The sequence below is a fragment of the Chrysochloris asiatica genome, unplaced genomic scaffold (assembly GCF_000296735.1).
Source record: "Chrysochloris asiatica unplaced genomic scaffold, ChrAsi1.0 scaffold00047, whole genome shotgun sequence".
Classification (NCBI taxonomy): domain Eukaryota; kingdom Metazoa; phylum Chordata; class Mammalia; order Afrosoricida; family Chrysochloridae; genus Chrysochloris; species Chrysochloris asiatica.
The window spans coordinates 10,429,562-10,443,452 of NW_006408565.1; the positions used below are offsets into that span (position 1 = coordinate 10,429,562).

Here is a 13,891-nt window from a genome sequence, read left to right on the forward strand (position 1 = left end):
AGTACTGGCAGAGTTAAAACTAAGGGTAAGTGTTCCCCAAACCAGCCTATGATTAAATTGTTGGTGTTAATTATCTTTCAGGTATCATGAACTATCCCTATGCCCTGAGAACGTGATGGTAATAGCTGATATTTCTGGAGTGCTTACAATGTGCCAACGTTCTTTCTGTATTAATCTATTTTAATGTTAATGGCTACTTAATGAAGTGGGCACTATCAGGTTCAATTTTCAAATGCAAAAACTAAGGCACAGAGAGGTTAAGTGACTTGCCCAAGGTTACAGAGTTAGTGGCAGAGTTGACTTGCAGACCCAGGAACTCTGGCTCTAGTGTCCAAGCTCTTCGTCACCAGACTATACTACTTCTCTCAGGATATGGTCAGACCATTCCATAAATACTAATCAAGCACCTGGACACCAAGCACTCTACAAGACAAAAGCACCTATTCACATAAAACAACAACCAGAAAAACCACTTTTACTCCACCCAGCTCAATGTGACAAAGCACATTGAATGTACCCCAGATACTACCTCTGAACTATATACCAAGCCATAGAGCTAAAGCTTCCAATATCCCTGTATTTTCTGCCTTTCACTTGGCTCTATGCCTAAAAGCACCCCTACCAAAAAACAACAACAAAAACTCTAAACAGAGATCAAATCTATTCTCTGGGCAGTTAGCCAAGAAAGACATTCTACAAGGGCCAGCCTATGAATGACAGGGTTAGAAAATATACCCTTTACTCCTTTACAGAGTTTTGAACCTGAATTCAAGGAGCGCTCATTGTTCATTTAGCTCAATACTACTACAACACCCAATCAGAAACTTGTTTTCTTTATCTTCCTTTCTTTCCCATCATCTTTCAGAGGGCAACAGGAATACTCACAGGTAAGCTTGAGGGTCTTGACTGAAGACTCAAGTTCATATCTTCTTGCCCTCCTTTACTGGAGGTCATTGAAGGGGCTGAGGATGCCTGAGACCCAAATGAATCTTGAGATAACTCCTAAGACACGAAAAACAAAAGCTGTGAAGGTCAAGTATTGATAAATCAGGCAAGCTTATTTCATGGTGAATGGGCCACAGGACTCTTGCACACAGGAGAAGCTGGCTGGAAGAGATCAATTGCAAATAGTATCTGAAAGCAGAAAAATTCAAGTTCTGCCACTGGGATTGTCAACAGTAGAAAGATGATTTTTTCTGATGGCATGGTCACTCATTTATTGTCACACAGAGAGCTATGCCTTGGAATTAAACGCCATAGTCTAGCTAACTAAAAGGTATACCTATCAAGGAATGAGGCTAATTAATTTAAACAAAAACCATCTACACCTAGACTTCTGCATCAAAATGAGTACTTGCTTCCTTCAAAGACATCACCTTGTGATAAGATACTTTTTCCAATAATTCCACCAATGCACAAAAGCTTTAGCAGGCCCTGTCTTTCTAGTGGCCCTATCATTCAATCCTTTTCTTCTCTTTTTGCTTTTTAAAGAATAAAGTCCAAATTACTATTTTGAGGATTCACAACCTATTGGGTTAGCCAGACATGGCTCTGAATGAATTTTAGCTATTTCTCAAAATCAAAAACACCCTTAAAAAAGAAAAAGATTTGCACCACAGAGAATATCCTAAAATATGTGAGTCCTGATAGCAATTCCAAATGAAAGCATCCAAAATAGTTTGTGCAATTAACAGCATGGAATGGCAGTTGGAAATGAATGTATAGTACAACTTCTCAAAATGACTGTTTAAAAAAACGACCACACACTCATTTGGATGCTTAAGTTTTGATATGGTAGTTAAAAAACAACAACAAATAAAACCTAGCCCCATTATTTTAACTTCTTGTCTGTGCAACTTTCCATTGTTGCAAAGTAAGGAGAGTTAAGGTTAATACCTTTAGAAGGTTGTGCCTTTATTAGTTCAGTAAATCCCGTTAGCATGTTATTTGTTGTTTTGTTAAGTGTCACCCAGTCGGTTTCAATTCCTAGTGACCCTGTAAAGGGTTTCTGAGGCTTTAAATCTTTTGCGGGGCCTAAAACCCTCATCTTGTCTTCTGAAGAGTGGCTGGAGGACTCAAACCGCCAACCTTGTGGTTTGCAGTTGAGTGTTTTTCCTATGGAGCCACCACATGTTCCCGTTAACATATTTACCCAGAGTTTCATTGGTTTTAAAGTGCACATTAAGAGAAACAATTTGTATGGCAATGTTCTCAATGATACCAAACTCCAAGCTGTGTGTGGCTGAGGCAGGGCCATCTTACCTGTGGTGGAGGGAAGCGCTGCTGGGAATAGGCAGTTTGCTGTGACTGCTGAGACTGGGGCTGAGGATACGCAGCCTGCTGGGAGAGTGTCGAGGATGCTGGCTGCTGAGGTTGCTGCTGCTGGTAGGGAGATTGTGCCTGTGGCTGTGAGTAGGGGGGCTGGCTCTGGGGGTGCTGCTGTGGTGTGGACTGCTGGGAGGGGTATGGAGTTGGGGACTGTTGATGTGGAGGCTGGGATGACTGTTGGGAGTATGGAGGCTGAGAAGACGAGAGCTGTGGTGGCTGAGACTGCTGCTGTTGCTGATACGCAGGTTGGGCATGAGGGGTCTGGGATGGTGGCTGCTGGGAGTAGGGTGGCTGCTGCTGCTGGGGGTGAGGACTTTGCTGGTTGTAATATGGAGTCTGGCCCTGTTGACCATACCCACTGGGGCCTTGTTGTCCATAAGGAGGAATCTGTAGGAAAGGAAAGGATACTTTTAGCACTGGCTTTCTTGGATGAAGAAAAGTAAAGTACTCTTGTTGGAAGCTATGCTCTGAGAATGGGTTTTAAGAGCAGGCAAGCTAAACCTCACACTTCGAAAGCCCAGGGTTTTTCTATCACCCCTGTCTAAGACAGGAAGGACAGTAAATCTGGGTTACTAGTTGGTTTATTTTCAAGTGGACTGCATTCATCCAATGAAAATTTACACTATTTAATATTTGGGCCATTTATAAAAGAGTTCAGACATAGCTCTTTTTACCAACAAGTCTACTCTTTTTTATCATGGCTTAGACGTTTTTTTACAAATGTTAAAAAAATCTGTATAATAACCAAAACGAAGAGTCAGTAGCAGTCGGGCTTAGTCAACTGACAACTCAATGTTTAGTAATCTAGACAGTATGCAAATCACTAAAAAACCTTAATTCTTTTTAGTCTTCACTCAAAAAATACCCAAGGGTTCACCTGCTTACTTTGTAGTAGGTACTATTCTAGGTACTGGGTATACATTTGGTAAATAGAAAAATAACAAACCTACCATCCTCCATTTTCTCATTTGGGGAAAATAAAAGTAACAGTACCGTATTTTCTTTATTTAAGAGCATACTTTGCTTTACAGTCTTAGAAGTAAAGTTAGGTTATATTCTGTCACATAATATATTCAATGAGTGTGACTCAAATACAAATGGTAGAAAACGCTGTCAAAACAAAAAACTGCCAATAAAAATATAACGGAACGTGAAGTGCTGATACATGCTACAACAAGGATTAACCTTAAAAACATTATACTGAATAAGTCAGTCACAAAAGGACAAATATTACATGATTCCACTCAGATGAAATATCTAAAACAGGCAAGTGTATATATGGCAAAGCTTACTTGTACTTACTAGGAATGGAGTGAAGGGAAGGGAAAAGGATGATTCAATGCTTAGAGGACAACTGAGCTTCTCTTTAAGGGTGGCAGTATAATTTAGAAATGGGTAAGGGTGATGGCTGGGCAATATGTTGAACATGTGGACTGAACTGTACTTGTGAAGACGGCTGAAATCCCAAATGTTTTAATACATATATATTTAACCCATGGTGGTGGTGGTGTGTTGTTGAGTCGGTTCCAACTCATAGCAACCCTATATAGGGTTTCTGAGGCTGTAAATCTTTACGGGAACAGAAAGCCTCATCTTTCTCCTGTGGAGCTGCTGACTCTGAGGTTAGCAGCCCAGTTTGTAGTCCAACACACTACCAGGGCTCCTTTATTTAATACTTACACACACATATGAAAAAGGAGTTTAAAAAAAAAAAAAAATACTGATATGAATGGCCAGACAAATAAATGATGACAGAAAATCCTAATATTTCTAACAGCATTACAATAGGACTTAAAAATGTCAAGAATGGCATTAAAAGATAATGGTATTTTTCCATGTATTTTTGAACCCCCTGTATTAGCATCTTTCAGTTCAACCTTTTTCTCCTACTTTGAGCCTCTCCTTCAAAACATTAATTTTGAACCAGTCAGCTGATGTATTCAAGGTCCTGAGAAACATAAATCCCCAGGACACATGCTATTACTAGTTTTTTTGGCTATAGCAATGGAGATGCTCAGTGGAATTTATAGAGATTTGTGTACGTTAACTGAAAAGTTTCACCTTTACTATTTGAGAGTTTGAGAACATAAGGACAGAAAACTTTCTTTCAACCCCAATTTCTTCAGAAACCACCAACCAGTGGGTACAAGTAGGCCAGTCAGGTCCAGAGAAAAAGACATACAGATGGGGGCTTCAGAAAGTTCATGGAAAGAGTTTATTTTCTTTTTTATTCCCATTATCTTTGTTTCATTTTTCCACAAGCTTTTTGAAGTCCCCTTATAGGTAAAACCTGTGGCCAGGGAGTTTTCTTTGACCCACAAACTTGGCCTTCTTGGCTGTAACTAACTGAGCCAACTGGTCTATGCGCCTGTCAAAAGATATTTAGGCACTAAGGACATGTTCGGGTTCTATAGCTCATAATCAGATCTTGGACAGCAACAAGGTTAAAACAATCAGAGTCATCATCTACCTGCTGTGCATAAGAGAGGCCGCCCATGGTACTCTGCGCCCGGCCCTGCATGGTCATTGGGTACCGCTGCGGGGTCTGGGACCCATATGGCTGCCCTGGGTACCCATGTCCTTGCTGCGGTCCTGTCGGAGGTCCCTGTTGTTGCGAGTATGGATTAGTCCCACCATAAGGCTGAGGTCTCATCTTTCCCATCTGATCCATTGGACTGGATGGCTACAAAATAAAGAGCATTTCATTAACCTGAAGCATTTTGATGGCATCTAGCGATATGAACTTACAACCAACGTACAAACTTTTGGAGTTACAATGAAAAGGTAATGGTATAGACCCAGTAACACTTGAAAGTCATTTAACCCTCCTCAACCCTTGATTTTGTCATTATGTAAAATGAAAATACCACCTGTTTGTGAAAGCATCTTGTAAGCTAAAAAGTACTGTGTGTCCAAGTACTTGAGATCCAACAGATGGGACAAGTGTGGAACATTTAATGTATGAACTCTATGGTGTAGAAAATCAAAACAAAGGTCCATCAGGTAGGAGAGGGCAGTGCTGCTATATATTGCTATGACTTTACTCAGCAAATACCAAAATTGATGCTTTAATACTGTGGCTAGTAATTAAAATACACCAGTGTCCAGATATTTCTATTCTTCCAACAATGGAAACTTTTCCTTACACATACGAAGTCTGTTTTCACTACTGCACAAGTAGTTAAATTTATTCTTCCAAATGAGCAAAGTGGCTAAGTTACTGTTGTTGAGGGAGCTATAGCTCAGAATTTAGAGCTTTGTGAATCTCAATTACAGTGCATCTCCTTTAATATTCAAGAATCTGAGAAGCTAGAAGGATAGACTTTGCCTTTTTAAGGATAAGATGCTAGAGGTACAGCACAGGACCAATAATGAAAGTTCAAGTTCAGTTATTTGGCTACAAACATACTTTAAGAATTCTTTTGAGGGCAGTAATCTGAACTACCTCACCACTTTTTGGTTTGTTTTTGCTCTACTGGAGTTACCATAGCACAGAGTCCCAGCACATACCTTCCACTGCCAGGTATACCCACCTATCTATATGTATCTATTGGCATTGGGGGAGTTTCTCTAAGCAACTAAACAGACCCACCAAAGTTGAAGAATTGGGAGTGCTGTGACTCTGTAAGAAAGGCACTGAACTGCTTAACCATAAGGTTGATGACTTGAGCCCAGCAGTTGCTCCACTGAAGAAAGATGAGACTTTCTGCTCCTCCAAAGATTTACAGCCTAAGAAACCCTACACAGGATTGCTATGAGTCAGAATTAACTCGATGAAATTTAACAAGTTGAAGACTAGGACTGGGCCCAATAGAAAACTTGAAAAATTAATCTTACTTAAAGATGGAAGGGGAATTAATACTACGGACTGCCATACCATTAACTCTCAGATGAAGGAGTTCAGTGGTTCTCGAACATTAGCATGCATCAGAATCATCTTGGAGGTTTTGTTGTAACATAAAACAGACTGCTGGGCCCCACCATCAGTTTCCAACTAAGTGTATTTAAGGTGGGTGTAGGGTTGCATTTGTAACAGGTTCCCAGGTGGTGTTGCTGCTGGTGGTCCAAGAACCACACTACTTTAAAAATAATTGGTCTAGAGTATTCCTAGGGTACCTGCTAGGTCTGTTAATCTATAATTAATAAATTAGACTACAATTTAAGATAGGAAAAGATCTTAAAAAAACAAAACCAAAATATTTCCAAATTAAGGGAGAGGAAGAGGCATTCAAACATTGGTTCTCTGTTTTAACTAGAGACTGCCCTCATAAATATCAAGAGAAAAAAGCAAGAATACTATTTTAGGCTAGAGTCTTGGTGTGGCGCTGTAGGAAAAAACATTGGACTATAAGCTGGCTTGAATTGCAAGGTCAGCGGTTCAAACTCACCAGCTACCTCTTGGAAACCCTATATAGGGTCACTACGAGTCAGAACGGACTTAACAACAAGTATTTTTAGGTTATAGCTAAAATCTCAGGTAAAAAGGTAGTAGTGATAATGTGAGTACCCCCTAAGTCTCTAAACTATAATTAATTCTAGTAAAACTATATCCCAAATCACTATTGTTAAGCATCATTCAATCGGTTCCACCCATAGTGACCCTGCATAGGGTTTCTGAGAAGAGGCTGGTGGGTCTTAACCACTCAATTTGCAGTTAGTAATCCAGGTGTGGTGTGCCATACTGCAAAGTCATTTGAATCGCAAGGTCAGCGGTTCAAGCTCACCAGTCGCTCCTTGGAAACCCTATACAGGGTCGCTATGGGTCAGAATGACCAGACGGCACTTAACAACAACAATCCAGTACTTATCCTATAGCGCCATACCATGACTCCCTGAAATCACTACTATATGTCAGTTATCATTCAAATGTCGTTTCCAACAAACTAAATTCTTGCCCAAGTCCTGCCTCTGCATCAGAGCTTCAATAATGGTCAGTTTGGGAGCTATACTGATTCTTTTGGTACATTTACGAAATTCAAATTTAACAACAATAGGACTATTATTGTTAGGTGCCATCAAATTAGTTTGGTCTTATAGAGATCTTATGAACAACAGAACTAAACACTGCTCAGTCGTCCTCTTCACTTTGTTGAAGCCACTGTGTCAATCCATCTCATTGAGGGTCTTCTCCTATTTTGCTGACCCTCTACTTTACCAGGCATTATGTCCTTCGCCAGAGACAGATCCCTCCTGATAATATGTCCAAAGTACATGAGATGAAGTCTCACCAAAGCTTTGCCTCTAATTGGACTTGTTATGTATCAAGTTGGTTCCAACTCATAGCAACCTTGCATAGGGTTTCTAGTTAAGTTATACGTAGCATGTGATCTGCCTCACATAAACCTAGCACTGGACCCAAAATAGCATTCCTATCTATAAAATTGGAATTCTGGTCTGTCGCTATAGGACCAGCAACTGGACTATGAACCACAAGGTCAGCAGTTCAAATCCACCAGCTGCTCCCTGGAAACTCCCTACTAAGTAAAAGTCAGAATTTACTGGCCGGCACTTAACAACATCTATAAATAAAGGAGCTCTGGAAGCATAGTGGTTATGAACTGGGCTGCTAATCTCACGGTCAGCAGTTCAAAACTACCAGCTGTTCTGCGAGAGAAAGATGAGGCTTTCTGCTCCTGTAAAGATGTACAGCCTCGGCAACCCTGAGTTGGAAGCGACTCCATGACACATAACAACAACATAAAGATGGTGGCTTGCACAGCCACATCATACTACTTATCACTCCACAGTCCTCCCCCAATCCCAAACTGACAACTGCTGTCTATGTAGTCACTAGGTGAAAAAACTGTACTTGCCAAAAAGAGAGACCAACCAGTCTGCTGAGTATTTCTCAGTCCGCATCTGCTCTCAAACATGAGGGGCAGTCATTGCCATTGTTACTATGGAGTTTCTAGAGCAGTAGCTATTAACGAGGGTTTCAAGTTAAGAGTTTTCTATGAAACTTCATCAAATGCTTGGATCCCTCCCTAGAGACTAGTAGATCTGGAAGGGCTCTGTCACCACCCCTTGAGATTCTTGGATAATACTGACATATGTTACTAGATTGGAAGCAGTGTTCTACAATAGCATTGTCCAGTAAAAACAGTAAAAACTTTCTGTGGTATATGGCTATTAAATACTAAAAATAGAGCTAGTGCAACTGAGGGAACTGAATTTTTGTTTTTATTTAACACTAAATTTAAATGACCACATGTAGCTTATTAAGTATTGTCAAGTCAATTCTGACTCATACAGACCTTGTATAAGGTTTCCAAGAGTTGGTGGGTTTAAACCAACAACTCTGTGGTCAGTAGTCTAGAGCTCATCCTACAGTGCCACAGTAGGACTCTATGTGGCAAGTAGTACCATACTGGACTGTGCAGTTCTAGAGTAATCATATCAAATCACTCTTAATCATTCCCTGCTCAACAACAGATTCAAAGTCCTACCTACTACATCCTACAGACAGAGCAAAACCCCTAACCCACTGCCCACTGAGTCTGCTGCAACTCATAGTGACCCTGTATAGGGTTTCTAAGGCTGTAAATCTTGACAGGAACAGAAAGTCCTTCTCCAGCGGAACAGCTGGTGGATTTGAACTGCCAATCTTAAGGACAGCAGTCTTGTGCTTATCCTATAGCATGCACCACCAAGACTTCTTAGAAAGAGTAAAAGGAGCATAGCAATTTGGTATATTTGGTTTTCAAATTCTAACCCTGATCCTGTACACATCAGTTCTTCCTCTAAAATGCACATTTAAAGGCTCAATAAATGGTAGCTGTGCTAACAAATAGTGCCTCTACTTAGTTCTCAAAGCCTTCAACAGTGTGGTCACAGTTAGATTTATATATTTTTCAGCCCCACTCCATGATTTCCCATATACTGTACACACTCAGCTCTATACACTGGTATCCTGCACTGCCATCCTGTCCATAATGGCTTGTACTAGCAAAAATCCAACCCTTCAACACGAAGCTCCACCATTCAACGGTCATATTGTAGTGACTTGTGTGTTGCTGTGATACTAGAAACCATACCACTGGTATTTTAAGTACTAGCATTGTCACCTATAGTGGACAGGTTTCAGTGGAGCTTCCAGACGAAGACTAGGAAGAAGAAATGAACCACTTTTGAATGGTTAGTCACTGAAAACCTTATGAATAGCAGAACACTGTCTGATATAGTACCAGAAGATGAACTCCTCAGGTTGGAAGGCACTCAAAATACAACAGAAAATAAGCTATCCCTTAAAAGTAGAGTCAACCTTAATGATGTGAATGGAGCAAAGCTTTCAGAACCTTCATTTGTTGATGAGGTATGACTCAAAATGAGAAAAACAGCTGTAAACATCCATTAATAATTGAAATATGGAACGTAGGAAGTATGAATCTAAGAAAACTGGAAGTTGTCAAAAAGTAAATGGAACACAAAATTGACTGGTATTGGTCATTTTGAATCTGATTAATTGTATTGTTTACTATGCCAAGGACAAAGAGAAATGAGGTAGCATTCATCATCAAAAGGAACATTTCAAGATCTATCCTGAAGTGCAATGTGGGCTTAAAGTGCAATGTGGGCTTAAAATGCAATGATAGGATAACATCTGTACATTCATATATAAAGACCAATTATTACCATTGTTCAAATTTATACACAACCACTAAAGCTTGCTGCCTGGGCCAACCTCACAATTGTTGTCATGCTTGATCTCATTGATGCTGCCATTTTGCCAATCCATCTCCCTGGGGGTCTTCCTCTTTTTCTCTGACCCTCCACTTTACCAAGCATGATATCCTTCTCCAGCGACTGGTCCCTCCTGACAATATGTCCAAAGTATGAGAGAGAAGTCTGGCCATCCTGGCCTCCAAGGAGCACTCTGGCTGCACTTCCAATATTCTCCTCTAACACCAAAACTCAAAAGCATCAATTGTTCTAGGGTCTTCCTTATTCACTGTCCAACCACTAAAGCTAGTGATGATGAAACTGAAGCATTCTACCAACTGTACAGGGTTGCTATGAATTGGAACCGACTCCATAGCATGTAACAACAACAACCAACTTGTGTGGTACTGTAGGATAAAAGCACTGGACTGCTAACCACAAGGTTGGTGGTTCAAACTCAACAATTGCTCCTCATAAACCTTATACAAGGCCGCTATGAGTTGGTACTGACTCAATGGCACTTAACAACCATCGCCATATTTTTGTCAGAAATTCAACATGCCATCAAGATGCATTAATAATTACTGGTGATTGGAATGTGAAAGTTGGAGATAAAAAAAAAGGATCAGTAGTTGGAGAACGATTTCTTCAGCCAAAACAAGGCCAGGGGCCAACTGTGGAACAGATCACCAACTCTCATATATAAATTCAGGCTGAAGCTGACGAAAATTAAAACAACTCCATAAGAGCCAAAACAGGACCTTGAGTATATCCCACCTGGAATCAGAGATTATCTCAATAACATATTTGATGCATTAAACAGCAATGACTGAAAACCAGAACTGTAGGATGATTATCAAGAACATCATACATGAAAAAAAGCAAAAGGTCATTCAAATGACAGGAAAAAATAAATGACTAAAGTGGATGTCAGAAAAGACTCTGAAACTTGCTCGAGCACAGAGAAGCTAAAATGACTGGAGAAATAATGAAGTAAAAGAGTGGAAAAGAAAAATCTCAAAGGGCAGCTTGAGAAGACAAAGTCAAATATAATGAAATGTGCAGAGACCTGGAGTTAGAAAACCAAAAGGGAAGAACTCAGCATTTCTAAAACTGAAAGAAAAGAAGAAAAATTAAACCTTGACCTTCACTGTAGGATAAGCACTGGAGATCAGCAGTTCAAACCCACCATCTGCTCTTGAAAACCCTATACAGTGTTGCTATGTGTTGGAACGGAGTTGATGGGTAAACTACTGAAGGACACAAGAAGCATCAAAAGAACATGGAATGAATGCACAGAGACACTGTACCAAAAAGAACTCGTTCTAAATTCTATCACTTCAAGAGGTACCATCTGATCAAGTACTGATGATACCTGCAGAAGTCAAAGCTGCACTCGTGAAAAATAAGGCTCTAAGAATTGACAGAATACAAACAAATATTTCAACAAACTGATGCTGCACTGGAGGCACTCACTTGTGTACACTGAGAAATGTGGTCAACTGGAAAAAATGTGTATTTGTATGCATTCCAAAAGAAAGGTGACCCAATGGAAGGCAAAAAGCACGTAACAATATCATTATAACCACATGGAAACAAAATTTTGCTGAAGATAATTAAAAAACTGGTACGGTTATTGATGGTGTGCCGTGCAGTCCAACAAACAGCGACCCTGTATACGGTTTCCAAAGCTGTAAATCTTTACGGGAGCAGAAAGTCTCCTCTTTCTCCTGTGGAATGGCTGACCTTAGGTAGCAGCCCGACTAGTAACCACTTCGCTATCAGAGCAGTAAATTAACAGGGAGCTGTCAGAAATTCAAGTCAAATTCAAAAGAGGACATGGAACGAAGGATATTGCTGATGTCAGATGGATCTTGGCTGAAATCAGAGACTACCAGAAAGATGCTTTCTTATGCTTTATTGACTATGCAAATGCATTCAACTATCTGGATCATAACAAATTATGGACAACTTATTGGGAAGAATGGGTATCCTAGAACACTTGGGCTCATGAGGAAACTATACATAGACCAAGAGGCAGTTGTTAGAACAGGACAAGGGATATAGATATAAACAAGGTTTAGAATCAAGAAAGGTGTGCAGCAGGACTGTATCATGGTGCTGTGGGTTAATCACTGGATTGCAAAGTTGGTTTGAAATTCAAGGTCGGCGGTTCAAGCCAGCTGCTCATTGGAAACCCCTATGCAGGATTGCTATGGGTTGGAACTGACTTGATGGCATTTAACAACAATAAAATGCAATCTATATGCTGAGCAAATAGCCTGAGAAGCTGGATTATATAAAAAAGAACATGGTATCAGGATTGGAAGATGACTCATAAACAACCTGCAATATGCAGATGACACAATACTGCTTGCTGGAATCGAAGAAGACTTAAAATACTGATGAAGATCAAAGATTAGCCTTCAGTATGGATTGCACCACAATGTAAAGAAACAAAAATCCTCACAACTGGACCAATAAATAACATCAAGATAAACTGTCAAATACTTCATTTTGCTCGATCCAAAAATTAATACTCATGGAAGCAAGCAGTAGTTAAGAAATCAAAATGATGGATTACATTCATTAGGCAAATTCTGCTGCATATGACCACTTTAAACAAGTGTTACAGTGTAACAATGCCACTCTGACGACTAAGGTGCCCCTGACCAAAGCCATGTTATTTTCAATTATCTCATAAGCATGTGAAAGTGGGAAAATGAATAAGCCAAGACCATAATAGAATCAATTATGGTTTTGAAGGACCACAGATGCCAGAAGAACAAACAAAATCTGTCTTGGAAGTACAGCCATAATGCTCCTTAGAAGTCAAGATGGAGAGACTTTGCCTCACGTACTTTGGACATATCAGTAGGGACCAGTCCCTGGAGAAGTCTGTCACACTTGGAAAAAGCAGAGGGTCAGCGAAAAAGAGGAATACTCCCAACAAGATGGACTGATATAGTGGCAGCAACAATGGCCTCAAACATAATTGAGAGATGGTGCTGAGCCAGGCTGTGTTTCATTCTGCTATGCATAGGGTTGTTATGAGTCAGAACCAACTCAAAGGCACCTAACAACAACATGATGCTCCTTCCCACTTCTTCAGTATCATACTCTGATCTCTCACATTTCTGATGTCCTATTATAAATTTGGGCTTCTAGTGTAGTGCTGTAGGATCAGCACTAGACCGAGAACCACAAGTCTGGCAGTTCAAACCCACCAGCTGCTCCTCAGAAACTTTATATAGGGTTGCTAGAGTCCGAACAGACTTGACAGCACTTAACATTGTAAATTCAGAATCATAAGGTTTAGCACTTAATTATGCCTAATTATTCCAACTAGGAGTCCTGGTGTGACCCTGTAGGATCAGTACCAGACCGCATGGTCCTTTGAATCACAAGGTCTGTGGTTCAAACTCACCAGCCATTCCTCAGAAATTCTATTATACAGGATAGCTATGAATCAAAACCGACAGTACTTAACAACATTCAATTAGCTTTATCTCACAAGTGTAAGTTCTGGGAAGTCAGAGTTAGGTATTTTATCTTTAAAGTCACCCCAAATGCTTAAGTGTGGGGCTGGGCCTCAGAAACTGTTCATCAGGTTACCCAGGCAGAAAGAGAATGTTGTTATTAGGTGTCGTGGAGTTGGTTCAACTCATAGTGACCCTATGTCCAATAGAATGAAAACACTGCCCAGTCCTGTGCTCCATCCTCAAAATCACTGCTATGCTTGAGTCATTGTTATTGTCACTGTGTCAATCCAGTTCACTGAAATCTTCCTCTTTCTGAGGACCCTCTCTACTTTAACAAATAAGATGTTCTCCAGGGACTAGTCTTTCCTGGTAACATGTCCAAAGTACATGAAACAAAGTCTATCTTTACTTTTTTTTTTTTT

General features: G+C 40.2%; 1 protein-coding gene across 2 annotated transcripts in view; it reads right to left on the bottom strand.

Moving 5' to 3' along the window:
* ARID1A (AT rich interactive domain 1A (SWI-like)) overlaps positions 1-13,891 on the bottom strand; it is a 92,140-nt gene that overhangs the window by 43,798 nt on the left and 34,451 nt on the right. For both annotated transcript variants that reach the window (XM_006862253.1, XM_006862254.1), the window contains exons 2-4: positions 4,799-5,011; positions 2,263-2,715; positions 886-1,002 (exon numbers count right to left, since the gene is read on the bottom strand). In XM_006862253.1, coding sequence (XP_006862315.1) covers positions 886-1,002; positions 2,263-2,715; positions 4,799-5,011 — 783 coding nt within the window. The remainder of the gene's footprint in view (positions 1-885; positions 1,003-2,262; positions 2,716-4,798; positions 5,012-13,891) is intronic.